Source organism: Ascaphus truei, chromosome 8, assembly GCF_040206685.1.
Source record: "Ascaphus truei isolate aAscTru1 chromosome 8, aAscTru1.hap1, whole genome shotgun sequence".
NCBI lineage: Eukaryota > Metazoa > Chordata > Amphibia > Anura > Ascaphidae > Ascaphus > Ascaphus truei.
Genome location: NC_134490.1, coordinates 41,985,127 through 42,004,815, shown reverse-complemented (window position 1 = coordinate 42,004,815; position 19,689 = coordinate 41,985,127). Strand labels below are relative to the sequence as shown.

Sequence of the window (19,689 nt, the reverse complement as noted above, 5' to 3'; positions counted from 1 at the left end):
TAGTCCCCAGATTATAGCTATTATAATAGATAACCACATGGTAAATATTAGGAGCTTGCCAATGGGTCCAGGATGGGTGGACCACGGGAACCAATTGGTGCGGTCTTCACACGGCTTGCGTGTATCCATGTTGGGCTGTCTTCTGTCAAGATTGCAGTCCGGGTGACGGCGATGATGGTGGTTGGTTTGCCGAAGGGAGCGTCTTGTTTTGGAACAGTTGCTTGACCAGGACCGTGTCACCTGGTTTGAAAGGGTGTGTTGGTGTACCTGTGGGACAAGGAAGAGACATAGATACATCACCATAGATGCCATTCAACTTGTCAACAAGGTGTATTACATATTCCTGTATTATACAATTCAGGTCGCCCTTTGTTTTTGGTACACCATGAGTCTTTGTCCATACATTGAGTCATAATATCAGGGGGTTTAGTAATCAACTGGTCACCCACAGTAATAAATGGCATTGTAACAACAGTGTCAACCTGGGCTGAAGGTGCCACATAATCGGCTATGGTTTGTAAGAGACCTCTAGGAATACTCATGGTCCACGACTTATCACTGCTCTTTTGAGGGCTGACTAACTCAGTGAGACCAGTTTTAGAAGCAGCCAGTTGCTGAGCAGCTTGTATTTTAGTTCGGGTACCCTCACTAACAGCAGTGGAGAATATTTGTTGCGTACCCGAACCCGAAGGGGGTGGAGGGGTCTCACTGCGACTCACAGTCGGACTGGGGTCAACAAAGGGTGTTATTGCTAATAAATCATCCTCATCCGAAAAGGGTTCCTGAGATAAACTAGTGTACAGGGAAGATATATAAGGCGGTGGAGGTGCGGAGGACACAATTTTATCGGGTGACATTTCACACCCATAGGGGGCAATTTTAACCCATGCATTGGCAGATTCCCGCATATATTTCATATTCCACTTTGGGTTGGGACCAAACCACAACCAGTCAGGATCCCCTAGACAAGTGCCTCTGAGCATCAACATATGAAAATCATCAAAGGCACCGTCTCTTGGAAACGGACTAGTGGAACCCATTGATTCAGTCCACCCAGACAAATTGTCCACAAACGGATCAACATAATAATCTCCGACAATCGGTTCAACAAATTCTTTGGGGCTTTGACCTGGTTTCCGTCTAAAAAAGATGACCTGTCCTACATTTTTATTTTTATTAGTCTTTTTGTTAGTTTTATACTTAATAAACTCTGGTTTACCGCCCAGATTTTTATTAGTGTTAGTACCCATAATTAGTTTATATAAAAATGAAATGATTGCACTACAAAGGAAACTTATACAGAAGATCTAAAAGAAGAAAAAAACTTTTCACTGTAACCTTAACACTTGTGCTCTACAATACAATACTTATACTCTATAATATAACACTTATATTCTATAATATAACACTTATACTCTATAATACAACACTTATACTCTATAATACAACACTTATACTCTATAATAGAAACACTTTTACTCTATAATAGAAACACTTATACTCTATAATAAGTCTGCTGTGTCCGGGAGAGCGTAAACCAGTCTGATAAACAACAACAATTAGAGACTTTATACCCGTAATTGGTATCAGGGACTTTATACCCCAATAATATCAGGGACTTTATACCCTTTAATGCCAGGGATTTTATACCCTTTAATGCCAGGGACTTTATACCCTTTAATGCCAGGGACTTTATACCCTGATATCCTACCAATAGGGATCCCCAGAGGGCAGGCAAGAAACAATAAATTAGAGTATACTCACCGACCCAGTGGAGATCCCACCGCTTCCACCATCTGAAAGGGTTACTTTTTTACTTTGGTAGGAATCACTTCACTCAACCTAGTGATTTGGACAGCACTGGTTTAGCACTCTCTGAAACACAGACAAATACGAGCTCGGGAAGAGAGGAGTCAGACAACAGGTCTGCTGCTTCCACACGTCAAAGTTTTATTCAGTTGTGCCCCAACATTTATACAAAAAAACTAAGGGTATGTTAATACATAACATATCATGTTTAACAATGAGAAATAACAAGTTTCTGGAGAGGTTATGTATCTGTGTCTTTGGACAAAGCATTAGTAAAACATTACATCTTGCTTGTGTTTGACCAGCAGTTTCTACTTCTACATTTCAAAGAGAAATACAGGGAATGTTTCTCAAGAACATGCAGCTGTATTGTCTGGGACACATTACTGCTCTTGTGCTATTGTATAAAAACAAACTGAGAACAACAGAAGTAAATAAAGATTACAATTAGCATAGTGAGTTAATTCTCTCAGTACTGGAACAGCCGGTAGAAGAAAGATAAAGCTAGCAGATAATATTCACCCTTTCAATCCCTGAGACTTGAAGAGCTGACATATAATTTTAACCCCTTCATGTATCTTGTTTGTTCTACCATCAATTACATATTTAATACATTTGGTATATATTTTTTACCCAACGCTGCACACAGTGGCGGATTTGAAAATCCGCCGCCCCCGGCACTTAACTGTTGTGGCCGCCTCCTTGCTACCGTACGCATTCTCCTTCTGAATCGCAGTGACAAATAACGCCACGGATGTCTCCAATGTGTCGTAACATGACGTTGCGTTGCCATGGCAATGAGCCGCTGTATGACACCCCGTTGGTGTGCTGAATTGGAATCTGCTCAGGCAAAGCCTCCTATCTCTTATCTTTTTTGGGTCTAACAAATATTTGCTTTGAGCATTGTTACTTTTGTTGAAGGAAGATGGTGTTCAATTCTTTCTAAAGACAAAAATTGGTCAGCTAGGAGGGATTGTTCATATTAAACCAAGTGTTCTTCTTTAGTCCTAAGAAGAGTTAATGGATCCTTTGTTGCTTTCATATGTAAGGTAATGGGGTTAGAAGTAATTAACCTCTTATGTGATAAGAGGATTTCTTGCCCATGTGATTCCTGGAAGCGAGGAAGGTAAAGCTGAGCCTTTCATTACTGGAACCCCATGTGTAGGATGCAGTATCCTATTCTCCCATAATAATTAGACTCAGCTAACCCTATTAACTTCGGGTACACATTAAAAAAAAATATATGCATGAGAATGACAATAAATTATAAAATGATCTCCCATGAATTACGTATGAATGGAAAAGTTTAAAACCCATTTTGGCAGCTGAGCAATGGGATGGGTTCAGTGAATCTCTGGCAACAGCCTGTGACAATTAAAGTGCTTCATCTTGGAATGTTCCACGCAAAACAGTAGACGGTGTGAGATTTACACCTACTGAATGGTCAGTTTCACAGCTCTGATTTAAAATGATTCTTTCTCTGCTTCCCCCTCTCTTCTGTGTCCGAAATAAGCTGCATGCATTGTCAGGGACGCCACAGGAAACCTGACAAGTGCCCTGTCCCTCAGGAACGGTCACTGCCTGTCTGCCGCCTGCACCCTCGGCTACAATTTCACAGCCTGTGCAGAAACCCGCTGTGAATACGGACTAATAAACAACTTCCAGGTAGGTGGGTGTCATTTGGAAACGGCAGTAATCTTCACTGCCACTAGTAGCGAGGTTAATGGTGAAGTTCCACTGAATCATATGAGGGTCTATGTATCAACGTAGAGAAAAGTGTGTTTACACGCTGTTAAATAATAATAATATTTCACTTATTATTATTTCTTATTCAGAAAGATTCCAAAACTTCAGCAGATGGTTTTCCAACAGACAAAGTCAATTTATTCTTATAATGTTACTTACAAATTATAGTTTAGTGAATTATGATACATGTGCTTCTGATCGTATTCATAGAACAAAGAATGCCTTATTCACTCACATGCTGCTTAGATGGTACTTGTAGTGAGGGTGCTAGAAGAGGGTCCAACAGGAAAGAGAGAGACTTGCTGAAAGTAACTGGTAGTTATAGATCACTAACCCTTCCTGCCTCGTGTCTAAGGACAAAGATATTTCGAACTACTGCAGAGCCTGATTTCCTGCAAGGCCTTGAAATTCTATACTTAATCCAAACCCCCAGCATCTGGTATATATTTAAAGCCTCACTAGAATTCAACTTTCTTTGTTCCATATGAATTCAAAACCTTAAAACTTTATTCTCATGCAATTGTCTTTATATAAGTTCTCATTCATACTTTTTAATATAATAAATGGATTTCTAACACATGCTTTCTAACTCAGTTTTTGTGGCGTATGGTAGACTTACGCCACTTCAGGTAAAGAGGATTTGGGGGAGCAAATAAAGCTGAAATAATGGTGCAGACTGCAGAGACACAGACTGTGATACAGTAACATCTTATAATGTGTACCATGTAACTGCTCCTCAACACCTACTGACAACTCCCCAAGGTGCAAACTGGGGCACACGGGGAAAACTGCAGTAAAATGCTTTGGTAAATAGGTGCAGGGTGAAAATGCTCCAGTTTTGGTCCAAAATTGCCTTGATACATAAACCTCGAATTGTTTTGTGCACTAATTTCATTCTCTTTGCTTTTTATTGATCTGATTACATAATTGAAAAGTACTTTTTTTTTGTTACAGGGAGTCTTAAAGATGGCCACCATTGTGATTTTGTAACAACTGCTTAGTAACTCTGCCCCTGACCACTATAATTTTGGAATCCCTGCTTTATTGTTTCCTCGGCTTGGTAGAAGATAGTAAATAGATCCTAATAAAATCAGTTTTGTGGAGTAATCTGTAATATTTTATTTGATTCTTTTTTGCTGTTGAGTTTTTGGGACAAAAATTTCAAAGATATTTAACATATTTAAATAATCAAATGGAACAATGGAACAACACTTTAAATGTGTCCAATGTAAAAAAAAATATATTTAATAAATAAATTATTCTATTGCCCCTTCCAGCCGCTCCCTATACTTCCTCCCTAACTCTTCCTATTGCTTCATATACATGCTCCCTATAACTCCTCTTGTTGCTCCAAATATCTGATTCCTATAACTCCTCTTATTGCTCCGTATAACTCCTCCTATTGCTTCATTTAACCGCTTCCTATAAAGCCTACTATTATTCCATATGACCACTCCCTATCACTCTTCCTATTGCTCTATATAACCACTGCCTTTAACTCCTCCTAACTACCTAACTCCTCCTATTTCTATATATACTGTAGCTGCTCCCTAATTCCTCCTATTGCTCCATATCACCTTTCTCTGTAACTCCCCCCTAACTCCTTCCACTGCGCCCTATATTTCCTTCCAACTCCTCCTGTAGCTCCCTATTAGTCCTCCCAACTCTACTTCTTGCTCCCGAAAACTACTGCTGATATTCTCTGACAGATGGGAAAAATCGGAGTAAATAACCTTGATCTGTCAATGCTCAGTGTGTTGACCCACAGGACATTTCACAAATCCTGTAGCACATTATACACTTTTCACTATCACTATTAAATATTTTGCCACATTACCAGTACATACAAATTGTATTAATAAGGATAGGATGTGGGGCCATATTTCTTATATAGGTAATTACCAAAACATGCCAAAGAACAAATTTCGTGCAACAAACTCACATTTCATTTTGTAGCATAGTTTCACTCTTGGCAGTGACCATCATCAGGACAGTTAACAATAGCAAGGACCCATTTCTGACGAAGGTCACTGAGGAGACCGAAACGTTGACTTTGCTACAAAATGAAACATGAGTTTTTTGCACTGACTTTGTGCTTCTGTATACTTGGCAATTACTCCTGTATTATTTATTTTGTCTATGTGGCTGGGTGCATATGCCTCAGCACCCTGTATTTGTATTGCTGTATTTTGACCCCTATTTGTATTTTTGGTGTGCAGAGTTTATTTTTGGGCCACATTTAGTAAGCAGTGTTTTGCCCGAAGATACCTTACAGTGCCAGAAGACACCTTAAAGCTCATTCACTTGAAGGGGCTGTAAATTATCTTCCAGCCCTGAAAGCAGTCTTCTGAAGTATCACCTGCTTAGTAAATATGAACCTTTATCCATCATAACCACTGCCAAATGTATCCTTTTTTTCCAAGGTGATGGCCATGTTTTCAGGGTTTACACCCCTCATCACAGCCGGCATCTTTTCTGCCACTCTCTCCTCCGCTTTGGCCTCGTTGGTTAGCGCCCCCAAAGTCTTCCAGGTGAGATGCGACAATACCACCCTCTGAGGCCCAGATTTCTAAAGCGGTGCTATCTGAAGAAGTCTATTATTATTAGCCTTTATTTGTAAAGCAACACAAAAAGAATGTGCTTGAAAGCGCTAATCCCTATCAAAGCTATAACCAATATGCAGCAATATGCAGAGAGTAAAAATGTGACAGGGCAGCCAGGAAAACTGGTGTGAACAACACCAGATGGAACACAGAAAATACAAATACAAACCAGCGCCCACAGTGAATGATAATGTCCAATAAGTCCAAAGGGGGAAAGTCCAGTGGGTCCAAAAGAATGTGGAAATTCCAATCAATGGGTCCGTGACATGTGGACAAATAAAAAAAAATATCATAGTGTATACTGTTAATCATAGACTACATAAAACAAAAAAGGGGACAAACAACATAAAACTACATGTAACACAGAAGCTGAAAAAGAAACTATTTATTAAAACAAAGGAGCCTGCTGCAGCGGATCATCAAGGGGTTAAAACCCAAAACCCTACTTACAGCAGGGCCGGATACTATGAGCGTGTGAGACCAAACAGGGACGGTTGCCAGGTGCAGAGCAAGTCCTCAGTGGACACTCTGGTGTGTGGAGAGGTGCCTCAAAACTCCCTCCGATATCCAGGGGATTCCCAGAATGGATGCAGGGATATGGAGCTACACAGCTGAGTGAAGGGGACCTGTAGCGCGATGACGTCACTTCCTGTGGGGTTGGTCGGGAACGCAACACGGAACCAGCTTTCTCCAAAGGCGCCGTGACCTCTGACCCTACACGTTTCGTGATTACGTCACTTCCTCGGGATCGTAATCACGAAACGCGTAGGGTCAGAAGTCACAGCGCCTTTGGAGAAAGCTGGTTCCGTGTTGCGTTCCCGACCACCCCCACAGGAAGTGACGTCACGGCGGTGAGAGGTCCCCTTCACTCGGCTGTGTAGCTGTATAGCTCCATATCCCTGCATCCATTCTGGGAATCCCCTGGATATCGGAGGGAGTTTTGAGGCACCGTTCCACACACCAGAGTGTCCACGGAGGACTTGCTCTGCACCTGGCTGTAGAGGGAGAGGGGGGTTGGCCGATATTAAAGGGGTTGCACCCCATATGGCCACCCCCTGACATCACCAGGGAGGCAAGGGGTTAACTGGACTGCGGTCCAGGAATGTGGTTTACACCTTGTCATGTCATGAAAAATGTATGTTTCCCTGTTCCCATGTTTCATTATAATCCTGTATTTTAATGTTTTAAAGTGCATTTCTGTATCTCCAGTTCTGGAGGTCGCAGAGAGTTGATATTTGGCCAATGTGTGGAGTCACTGTAGGCATTAAGAACTGGCAAATTTCGACCCACTGAGCCCACCAGAATGGAACTTATTAATATGTGTAGATATTAAAGTATATATGTATGGTATTTTGGATCTGCTCTGAAAATGCAGACCATCTGCTATGCTAATAGGTCATGAAGGGCAGCCGGCTGATTGAGCCTAAGCACTGTGATCAAAAGTTAACTGCCGGATTGTTTACACTAAGTACTAATCAACAGACCAGTACTAATCAACAGACTCTGCCACTCTAATTGTTACCTGAGGGTGGAGAATCATCAAACTGGAGTGATTTGTAAGTGTTATGTCTACACCTACAAACAATGCAGATACTTCATTTGGTAAACTGGTCGTCGCCCCTGATTTAATTATGGGGCTACCCATAGAGTCCCAGTACACAAGGGCTAATTAACTGGGGGGCATGGGTTAATCTGTGTCTCCACGTTAGGGATTGGATACAGATAATAGTTCACCAATAATCTGTATTCAATGTTAAGAATAGGGTTACACAGGTATCTAAACTGTGTCCACCCTACAGTTTTTAGTTGTGCTTCTGATTCCACCTGGAATGTCACCGGATTGCTGGAGAATTGCTAGCTGATACTTCTCCATCCCCCAACCCTAAGTAAGTGCTACCCTCTTGTCTGTTAATTGTACTATATTGCTGTGTTCACCTTTTTCAAGGAATAAATTATATTTTATTATATCTAAGCCTCGTTCAGTTCAACCCAGATATTTGGTGTTTATTATATCTTGTCATAAGCTACCGTGACACTGGCAACCGTCACTGTTTGGTCTAACACGCTCATTGTATCCGGCCCTGCTGTAAGTAGGGTTTGGGGTTTTAACCCCTTGATGATCCGCTGCAGTAGGCTCCTTTGTTTTAATAAATAGTTTATTTTTCAGCTTCTGTGTTACATATAGTTTTATGTTGTTTGTCCCCTTTTTTGTTTTATGTAGTCTATGATTAACAGTATGCACTGTCATATTTTCCTTTTTATTTGTCCACATGTCACGGACCCATTGATTGGAATTTCCACATTCTTTTGGACCCACTGGACTTTCCCTCTATGGACTTATTGGACATTATCATTCACTGTGGGCGCTGGTTTGTATTTTCTTTATTTATAAAGCGCCAACATATTCCGCAGCGCCGTACAGTGGGGCGTACAGAGTGACATCAATTACATAAACTGTCCTTACTTGTACAGTATGACATTCAGACAAGTGCAAACAAATACAGAGGGTAATGAGGGCCCTGCTCCTGCACGCTTACAATCTAGAGGATTTAAAGGTCCGCCCCATGTAGAAGCAAAGTTACCTAATGACAGTTACATGTTTTGTGGTTTAAAGGGTAAGTCCCATGTGGGACCAACGTAACCTAATGACAGTGAAACGCCTAAGGGTAAGTTTAATGTTTAAAGGGTCAATCCCATTAGTACGTTTTGGTCCTCGGTAGAGATAGCACCTTTAAATTTGCACTAAGGCTCAGAAGCTTTTAGTAAATCTGGGCTTGAGTCTAAAACCACCCAGAAATCTGGAAAGAAAACTGTGTTTGAATGTGTGTTTTGCAGGCCCTGTGCAAGGATAATATTTACACTGGATTGCAGTTCTTCGCTGTGGGCTATGGGAAGAACAATGAGCCCCTCCGTGGTTACATCCTGACCTTCTGCATCGCTCTCTGCTTCACCCTGATTGGTAGGTTTTATTTTAACCCCTTCCCTATCAGAGGGATGTCCCTGTGCCTAGGACTAGAATTAGACAGTAAGCACTTTAGGACATAGACTCATTGTGCATAAGAAAACATGTTATGAATGTATCAAGGGTTTTTCTCTGGTTTGTGCTCCATATGCCTAAGCTTGTGATTTTGTGGTATAAGGAGGGCGGTACAGGGCACACCGATTCTAATGAAATCTATCAAATTCTGCATCACTATCACCCTTCAATCTGTGTAAAAAACCATCAACCCCAAGTATGGACCTGTGGGTTGGATATGGGCCTTCGGGGCAAGTAGGTATGGGCCTGGAGGGGGGTTCGGTAAGGTCCTGGAGCCGGTGAGGAGCAGGTAGGGGGAATAAGCATGGGTCTATGAAGGGGAGGGGGTAGAGAGAGAGATGAGGTATGGACCCAGGGAAAATGGAGGAACTGACCATGTGGGCCTACCTGCAGCCCGAGGAGGGGCCCTGCTGTAGGCCCAGCTGGAAGAAAAGGTGCACCTGCCTAGGAACTGGAGGGTGAGACGGGCCTACCAAGGAGCCAACTGTCCCCCCCCCCTCCCTACCCCCCTTATTGGCAGCCCTGTGTGTATGTATATGCAAATATGTGTTTGTATGCGTGCCTGTGCATATAAATGCACACACACGCACTCACATTGAGAAAGGTCCTAGTACCTATGAGTGTCTATTTCAACTTTATTGTTATTATCAATTCTCTATTTGTGCACCCAGGCAAGTTACTGGATTGTTATGTGAGTGCTGCCTTCTATACACTCTATCATGACCGACTTGGAGAATAGCGGGGCCGGAGCAGTGTGTGTGCGGGCCTTTTTACGATTGAAACACTTTTTAATAGCACGTTTTGTCAGCATTGTAAAAATGCAAACTTACTAAATTTATTTATTTTATTGTCCGCAACAATTTAACCATAACAAATTACATTTCAGTACAATTTTCTTGCAGAAAATTCTAAAATGACATCATCATTTTTGCAATGTCATTTTTAATCGATAAAATTGATGAGGGAAAAAATCATTCTTGGCTCATTGTTAACCTTAAATCATGTTTAATATACACGGCGAAGGTGCTTTGTCAAAGAGCCTCTTTGAGAAAGAACCTACACCGTGAGAAACATGTTAGAGAACTTACAAGCACCACATGTTTTTGGGTTTTAATCAATAAACATCGTTCCTAGTCACCACGTCCAGCATTACCTTTTTTTTGCTGTGCACCGGCTTTTTCCTGTTTGGATCCTTCCCCCTGCTACATACTCAAAGCTTGGGAGCACGCCTTGCAGGAACCTCCGTTCGGACGGAGGAACGTGGAGAGCCATGAGTAATCTGGATTATACTATCTGCATTATTGTTATGCTGTTCATCATGCCAGTAGATTCTGCATCTTGCACATACTGTACCATTGGGGCTGGTGTTGTTAGGTACCACTAATAGCCCTTCACGGGGGACCCGCGGCAGCCTCACTTCACCCTGCACAGGTTGTCAAAGTTATTAACGTTAAGTAAACCCATTGTACCATCCATATACTGTGATTGCATTTTCTCTTGCCGTCTGACCGTAGGACACGAGTGGCCCATTAAGTTATCTATAGGGACTCAGGCCCCCACCTCAGCAATAGTCATACTTCTGAGAGCTAAAAAGGAGGGGTTACATTTATTTTAATTACATTAAAGCATTGTCAATTATTTTTTAAAAGTAATTTATATGAAAGATTTATTTTGCATCTGCTATTGGCTCATCAGACCCTTTATAATCATACTTCCTTTTCTTTTGTCCTGTTTGCAGTTTCTACATTTCTGGTTCAATATTTTAATTCACTTACACGCTCTTTTGCAGTAATAAGTGAATACATAAATCCTAAATTCCTGTAATCTTTAAAAAAGACAGACGTTCCTTCAAATGTGAGGTTGCCATATCTATATGCATAGCAGAACTCTATAATCATTTATTCACCATATTAACTTGAATTAATAAATCATACCAGATTATTAAATGTATTAAAAACACAAGTGATGGAAGTTCTGCATCAATGGATATGATTTTGTTATCCAATATTGTCTGGCCAAGTTCTTTAAAAGCTGTATGAAAGTCACTTGGTATCTACTGACTTTTACACTGTCAGGTTCTTCCTGATGTCCTGGTCTGCAGTACCTATGCACCTCCACCGGGTGTGCTGCTGAATCCTGTCCTTGCTGAGATCCTGCTCTGGTTCCTCTCACTCTGTAATCTGATCCTCTCTTGTAGCCTTTATAATCTTCCTGTTCCTGCAGCCAAATGCCTGTTTATACTGGTTCCTCCTGCACATGATTGGTCTCTACTGTTGCTGCACCCTTGTCCTAGTCCTGTTCCCATCGCCCAGTCCTTGCCCCATGTTCCCTTTTTGCTTCCTCACTGCCAACCTTTGCCTGTCACCCCGTTTACGCCTATTCGCTGCCTGCCTCCAACCTTGCTACCTTGCCTCCGACCTCGCTACCATGCCTTCAACCTCTGCCTGTGACCCGACTACGCTTCTTTGCTGCCTGCCCTGGACCCCTATCTGTGACCCTGACTACGCCTTCACTTCCTGTCTGCTGTTCCAGCCTCTGGGATTAGCTCCTGCCGTAGATATCCTCTTTCCTGGGTTCATGGAGAAATCAACTGCATGCCCTTTCCAAGACTGATTTCTCTGCCTCTCAAGGTAAACATAATCCTCCAATACATCCACACCGCCTTGTACCTATTATTATCGAGGAGAGAACACAGCGTTTTTCAACCACAGTACTGTTAACCTTGGGGCGCAGGACATTTCATGGACATTGAATTTGCAAAGTGCCATTCAGTTCCTTTTTTTAACCATGGAGTCCCTAGAAAAGATGGAAGTCGTGGATGTTTCTCCCTTGAGCTCAGGATCTGTCACCATGAAACGCACAATTTAATCTTAATCATAGATCCCAATGAGCAGCACAAGATTTATTTTAGTCTTATTCCTTCACCCCTGTTTCCGGTGATTCTGGGAATTCAATGGCTCTTGATCCATAATCTACTAATTGATTGGAAGACCAAGGTACTCACCTTTCCCTCGGAGCACTGCCAGCTCTCCTGTCTACCTAAAGTTCCTACACCAGAGTGCGTGGGAATACACAAGATTTCTTCTCAGGACAGTCTGCTGCCTACTTCATACTTGGTTCTTGGATGTTTGTGACAAGAAGAACGCGGATATGCTTCCTCTGCATCGTTCCTATGAATGCTCCATTGAGCTCTTCCTGGGTTCTGCCATTCCGTTCGGGAGAATCTATCCCCTCTCCCAACCAGAATTGAAGGTATTAAGGAGCGGATTCATCAGATTTTGATGAAGTTGAGATATTCTCATATTGCAAATAAAAAATGTAGGCTGTGTTAATAGCAAATAAGTAATATCCTAAATAAGTGGAATTGAACGTTGACTTATTTTGTCTATAAAGTTGCGAGAATGGTAAAATGGAGACAAAGGGGCCTATTCTAGAAAGATAAGTCACTTATCAAGCACTTATCGGCCAAAATGCCTACCACTATTCAGTAAGCCTCGATAAGTGGGCGATAAAGTCATGAATCGCCAAATTTTTCAGTCGTCAAAAAAAAATCCACTTATCGGCAGGTTCTGAAACTCGTGCAATTCTAGTAATCGTCATTAGCTTATCGAGGCGAATCGCGGCTCTAAAATGGCGAGTTTCTCCCCCAAAAAATCCTGGTGTGAGGCTGGTGAGAAGCTGCTGAGAGACGGCAACACAAGACTTGGAAGAAAAAAAAAAGTGTGTGCCAAGCACATGCATTTTAAGTGAAACTGCTTTGTCTTTTGTCACAGAAATTGTATTTCTGATGAAAAATGCTTTTTTTATGCATTGGACTGATGCCCATTGATATCAGCACCGGAGACCCCTGGCATGAACCCCATGCAATAAAAATGCATTTACAGGCAACTTCATTACTTAGCGGATAACCGCTAAGGCAATTAAGGGGTTAACCCCTTTCGCTACCCACCCACCAAGGGCCAAATACCCTCTTCACCCACCCCCAATACCCACAATAAACATTAAAAACACAACACTAATACCCACCTCCTCTACCCCCACATGATTGATACCAGAGGGGGTCCTCAGGTGGTCTGGAGACCCTCGGGTGGTCCCTGCAGGTGTCTGGGGGTCCTCGGGTGGTCCCCGTGGGTGTCTGGGGGCCCTTGGGTGGCAAAAAAATGTGGAATACATTGCAATAAATACACGCCCCTCTCCCTCCCCCCCCCCCCAAACATACAGTAATGGACAAAATAACTATTATCCAGATATGGATAATAGATAATTTTCCCATTATAAAATAAAACATTGGCTAGCCAGCATAAATAAAGTAAATAAAACTTTTTACTTACCCCTGCCATCATGAAGGGCATCCTCATCAGCATGCTCCAGGTCCATGTCCCTATGCCAGAAAGAATACAAGAAAAAATACAATCTAATGGCCCCTAACCCCTTTATCACCTTAGCGGTTAAAGGGGTTAACCCACCCTCCATTACTTCCCACCCGGGAGGCCTAACCACCCACCTCGGGACCACTATACCCACCCTCTACCCATTGATTGGCATAGTGGTACATCATACCCATATAATATGGGCATGATAAGCCACTATAGCAGTCAATGGTCAGCCGAGGGGACCACCCGAGCACCCCCAAAAACCCACGGGGACCACCCGAGTGCCCCCAGACACCCACAGGGACCACCCGAGGGCCCCCAGACACCCACAGGGACCACCTGAGGACCCCCGGGACACCAGCGGCCTCCACGTTTTTTTTTTGCCACAGGATTGGTACCAAAGACCAGCGGGGACCACCCGAGGGCCCCCAGACACCCACATTGACCACCCGAGGACCCGCAGGGACCAAACCGAGGGCCTTCAGACCACCTGAGGACCCCCTCTGGTATCAATCATGTGGGGGTAGAGGAGGTGGGTATTAGTGTTGTTGTGTTTTTAATGTTTATTGTGGGTAGCAGCTGTTTTAATATAAATGTTAATACTAATGTAGATGAGCAGAGGGTCTCCCGAGCAGAACCGCATTGATTTGAGGTCCGGGGACCCCCTGCTTCTCAAGATACAGGCCCTGTTATGGAGTGCCGGTATCTCATGTGCATTTAAATGTCTCATGTCACGTGACTGTGGGAATAAAATGCATAGGAGATTCCGGCTCCGAATAACGGGGCCTGTATCTCGGGAAACAGGGGGTCCCGGACCTGAAATCAATGCGGTTCTGCGCCAGAGACCCCCTGCTCATCTACACTAGTTTTAATATTAAAACACATCGATCTCTGGTGAGATTTGCGTAGGGAGGGGCGGCTCTCTGTGCAGCTTTCTCTGCAGCTAAAACAAATCGCCGGATTTGGCCTTTTCATAGAGGCGATGATCATGTAGCCGGCTACTTGCCCATTTTGGGAATTTTGCTATCAGAGGTAATTAAGGGGTTAAACCTTCCTGCTACCCACCCAGTAGGCCTAAACACCCACCACTGGCTAAATACCAACTTCACCAACCCCCTCTATCCCCAATAAACATTAAAATACAGAAACCAATACTATCCAATACACCCATTGATTGCCAGTGTGGTTACCTACAGTATGCCTTCAATGGAAGCGAAGATAATCCCAATGACAATGAATGGGCAACCCCTCTACCCCCAAACCCCATGCCCCCAACATATACAGTACAGTAATGGACAAAATCCCTATTATCCAGATCTGGATAATAACGCATTTGCCCATTAAAAATAAAACATTACCCAGCCAGCATATAGTAAATTAAAGTTGTAATTACCCCTGCCAGGATGAAGGCCGACCTTATCCTCATCTCCGTCCTCCACGTCTACCGTGGGCAGCAACATTACAATTTAGAAACTAACTCCTGGCCACTAACCCCTTAATTACCTTATTAACCGCTATAGTCATTAAAGAGTTAACCCCCCTCTCCCGCTACCCACCCCGGGGCAACTACCGTCATATCCCACCCCTTCAACCCCCAACACCACACATACAAATGGGCAAAAGCAGTAGTAGACAAAAATGTCTAATAGCACGTTTGCCCATTTGTACTGTATGTAAAACAAAAGAAATACACAATAAAATAACATTGACATAACAGTACAATACATTACACTTGCCAATAAACCCATTGATTGTGACTGTGGTAAGCCATGCCCAAAATTTGGTCATGAATGGCTACAATGGCAATGAATGGGCAACCTAAAAAAAACAACCACCAAATAAAATACATGACAATTTAATAAAAACAAACATTTGCCAAAAAATTGATTGATTTTCAATGTGTTTATCTATACCAGGCCTGCACAACTCGTAAAGTGCGGAGGGCCGAACTGCTCCAAGGAAAAAAAAATTGGGCCGCACGGGTAAAATCATCATCATCATCATCGTCTCTCCTCCAGCACCTCATCATCATCCTGCACCTCCCATCACTCTCCCCCCCCCTGCATCTCCCATCACTCTCCCCCCTGCACCTCCCATCACTCTCCCCCCCTGCACCTCTCATCACTCTCCCCCCCTGCACCTCCCATCACTCTCCCCCCCCCTGCCCCACAACCCATATCGGCAGGCACCACAACCAATAACAGCAGGCTCCACAACCCATATCGGCAGCCCCCCAGCCCATTCCATGCCAGCATCCCACCCCCAAGTCAGCAACCAGCATATCCCCCCCTAGTCAGCATCCCCCCCGCCAAGTCAGCATCCCCCCCGCCAAGTCAGCATCCCCCCCCGCCAAGTCAGCATTCCCCCCCCCAACTCAGCATCCCCCCCCCAAGTCAGCATCCCCCCCACCCCAAGACAGCATCCCCCCACCCCAAGTCAGCATCCCCCACCCCAAGTCAGCATCCCCCACCCCAAGGCAGCATCCCCCACCCCAAGGCAGCATCCCCCACCCAAGGCAGCATCCCCCACCCCAAGGCAGCATCCCCACCCCCCAAGGCAGCATCCCCCCCCCCCCAAGTCAGCATCCCCCCCCCCCAAGTCAGCATCCCCCCCCCCCAAGTCAGCATCCCCCACCCCAAGTCAGCATCCCCCACCCCAAGGCAGCATCCCCACCCCAAGTCAGCATCCCCACCCCAAGGCAGCATCCCCCCCCCAAGGCAGCATCCCCCCCCCCCAAGGCAGCATCCCCCCCCCAAGGCAGCATCCCCCATGCCTACCAGATGATGTTGGCGGCGGTAGCAGACTCTGTTGCCGCCGACGGTGGCAAAAGGAGGAGAGGAGGTGGTGGATGGCGGCGATGGCAGGTGAAGCAGGGGGAACCGCGCTCTACTAACAGACCCTGAAGTTCCGGGTCGCGGGACTGGTGGAGCGCATTCCCCTGCTGGAGCCGGGAAGGGGGGTTAGGGGGGTTACAGGAAGCGCACGCGTTTGCTGGTGCGCGCTCCTAGAGGGCACAGACAGCATGCGGCCACGAGGGTCTACCAGGGAAGGAGAGGAGTGGGGAGGGAGAGGAGTGGGGAGGGAGAGGAGGGGGGAAGAAGGGGGGGGGGGAGTGGGCCCGCAGAGGAGCTGCATGTTGCTTCCCCTTCCGCACCACGTTGGGAGCAGGGGGGTCGGGGAATCGGGCCCGCAGAGGAGCTGAGAGTTGCATGCCCTTCCACCCCACGTTGGGAGCAGGGAAGGGGGGGGGCGGAGCGGGCCTAGCGCATGCGCGCCGGGACCGCAGGGAATCGGCGCCATTTTTTTTTTTCAAAGTTTTTTTTTTTTTTTTTTTTAAATCTCATCGAGGGCCGCACAGAGAGGCCAGGCGGGCCGCATGCGGCCCGCGGGCCGTGTGTTGTGCAGCCCTGATCTATACCATGAAAGTAGTAGCGAAACATCTATTTCTATTGGTTTCATCAGCAAAATTAAGAAAAAAATATTTGGACAGGCCCATGTTTAACTATACGAATCCTAATCTAATCTGTTATATGATGAGGCCATGAACCAGAATCTTCATCTTCAAACCATAGTACATTTTCTTTAATCACGGTTCGGTTCAGTCAGTATTATTTAGTCTTCAGACGCTGTATTACTTTGTGAAACATCTGTGACCTCCCTCTGGTTCACAAATTTCAGTTGGTACTGTACATTTTCTTTTTCCTGGTGAGCAACCTTTTGCTGAATTGGAATTTCTTGATAAACAACATCTTCTTGCAGAACAGGTTCCGAATTATTATTTTTCTTTAATCTTTTCAAGAATGTTGTTGTTTTTCAGATTTCTTCTTTTTTCTTCTTTTTTTTTAAACTTTCCTTTTAACTTTTCACTGCCAGTTAGATACTTTCTTCCTTGCTCGCAATCTGGACTTCTGATTGTCATGGTTTTAACAAAATAATATTTAAAAATGGTGCCGTTGTACCCTCCCCTTCACCCTCTCTCTTTGTTTCTGTTCCCCATCCCTATTTCTTTAACATAGTTCGAGAAAAACTTGCTTGTCATAGAGATACAACAAGAGACAGGGGGTGCCCAATGCTACATCCCATTGACAAAACATGTATACCTTGATGCAGGCTTATGACGCTTTGGCCAAAGGGTTAACCAAATAACCAAGTATTTAATATTATTATTATTATTGAAGTATTTTACTTTATATTTTTTTCATCATATATGTTTTGTCAATGGGATGTAGCATTAGGCACCCCCTGTCTCTTGTTGTATGCAATTGCCACGCTCAGTAGCTCTCTGGTTGACATAAATATATAGTCATCATGTGGTGGGTGTGGGAGTTTGAGCTAGCTGGGAATGTGTGTTAATCTATGTCATAGAGATAATAAGTTGTTCTAAATATAAAAGAAAGCCGATGATCAAATAGGGTCTAAAGGTTTTGACAGCATATAGTAATTGCATATATTAGTAATTTCAACTTCTGACATATAGGTATGAGAACTGTTTGATTACAAATTACATTTATCTTTTGTGCCTCACATGTGTTCATTGAGCTGTGTCTGTGCAGAACTTAATTGAGTGAGGTGACGTTGTAGACATATGTAGCTAGGGACAGACTAGGGGAGTAGGGGCAGCATCCTACCTTTTAAAGAGGCTTTCCTTAAAGTGGCCCCTTTTTAAAGGCACGCAATGTGGAGTTTAATAGGGAGTTCAACAGGAGTGAAATAAGAAGTAGGAAAACTGCACAGCAACTCACCCTGGATTCTGTATCTGAACTGCGCTGGAAAGGAGAACATGTTCTGTCAATTCTGTGTATTTATATGCGTATATATAATGCGTATATATAATGCACACATATATACAATAAATATATAGCTATAGACAGTGCTTGACAAATCACCCAAAAATCTACTCGCCGAACCAAAAAATCTACTCGCCACTAGTCCCGCCCCCAACCCCGCCCCTAGTCCCGCCCCCAACCCCGCCCTAGTCCCGCCCCCAGCCCCGCTTTAAAATAAAATATATAAATAAAATAAATTTAATACATTCCTAGTAAGAGCAACATTCATTTTTGACATAAGTTTATTTATTGTATTACATTATACTACAATTAGTCCTTGTTACGTGTGTGTGTGCGTGTGTGTGTGTGTGTGTGTGTGTGTGTGTGTGTTTGTGTGTGTGTGTCGGATCTAGAAATTAAAGCCAGGTGTGAATGACTAGTTTCCTGAACCCCTTAACCAGTGTCTGGACGTCCCCGCTTCACAATATCTAAAGCAGCAATCCCGCCTGGGATCTTACCTGATCCGCAGTCCCTCAATGTCCAGGTACCCTCATTCCCGCAATGTTATACATTGGAGGGGATGTGTTCCCTACCTGTCTTCTGGGTTAGGGGGATTCCGATGTCTTCCGTGTGAAGCTTGAGTCAGATCTGTAAGAAAGCAGTATAGGTTATTTCGGGGTAGTGTAGGGCAGTTAAGATATATAGATAAATAAGAGATCCAGATCCAGAGTGTCAGACAGACAGAGTGTGGATGAGAGAGTGTCAGACAGACACAGTGTGGGTGAGAGTGTCAGACAGACAGAGTGTGCGTGAGAGACACAGAGTGTGGGTGAGAGACACAGAGTGTGGGTGAGAGACACAGAGTGTGGGTGAGAGACAGAGAGAGGGTGAGAGACACAGAGAGAGGGTGAGAGACACAGAGAGAGGGTGAGAGACAGAGAGGCAGAGAGGGTGAGAGATACAGAGAGAGGGAGAGAGACACAAAAGAGGGTGAGAGACACATAGAGAGGGTGAGAGACACAGAGAGAGGGTGAGAGACACAGAGAGAGGGTGAGAGACACAGAGAGAGGGTGAGAGACACAGAGAGAGGCAGAGAGGGTGAGAGACACAGAGAGAGGGTGAGAGACAGAGAGAGGGTGAGAGACACAGAGAGAGGGTGACAGACAGAGAGAGGGTGAGAGACAGATAGGGTGAGAGACACAGAGAGAGGGTGAGAGGCAGAGAGGGCGAGAGGCAGAGAGAGGGGGTGATTGGGTGGGGTGACGAGGTGATTGGGTGGGGTGACGGGGTGATTGAGTAGTGTGACAGGGTGATTGGGTGGGGTGACTGGGTGATTGGGTGAGGTGACGGGGTGA

At 44.3% G+C, this 19,689-nt stretch overlaps 1 protein-coding gene across 2 annotated transcripts in view; it reads left to right on the top strand.

Annotated features, from left to right (window-relative positions):
• LOC142501593 (solute carrier family 12 member 2-like) overlaps positions 1-19,689 on the top strand; it is a 155,114-nt gene that overhangs the window by 82,621 nt on the left and 52,804 nt on the right. For both annotated transcript variants that reach the window (XM_075611663.1, XM_075611662.1), the window contains 3 exons: positions 3,323-3,474; positions 5,979-6,086; positions 8,994-9,117. In XM_075611663.1, the coding sequence (XP_075467778.1) occupies positions 3,323-3,474; positions 5,979-6,086; positions 8,994-9,117 (384 nt within the window). The remainder of the gene's footprint in view (positions 1-3,322; positions 3,475-5,978; positions 6,087-8,993; positions 9,118-19,689) is intronic.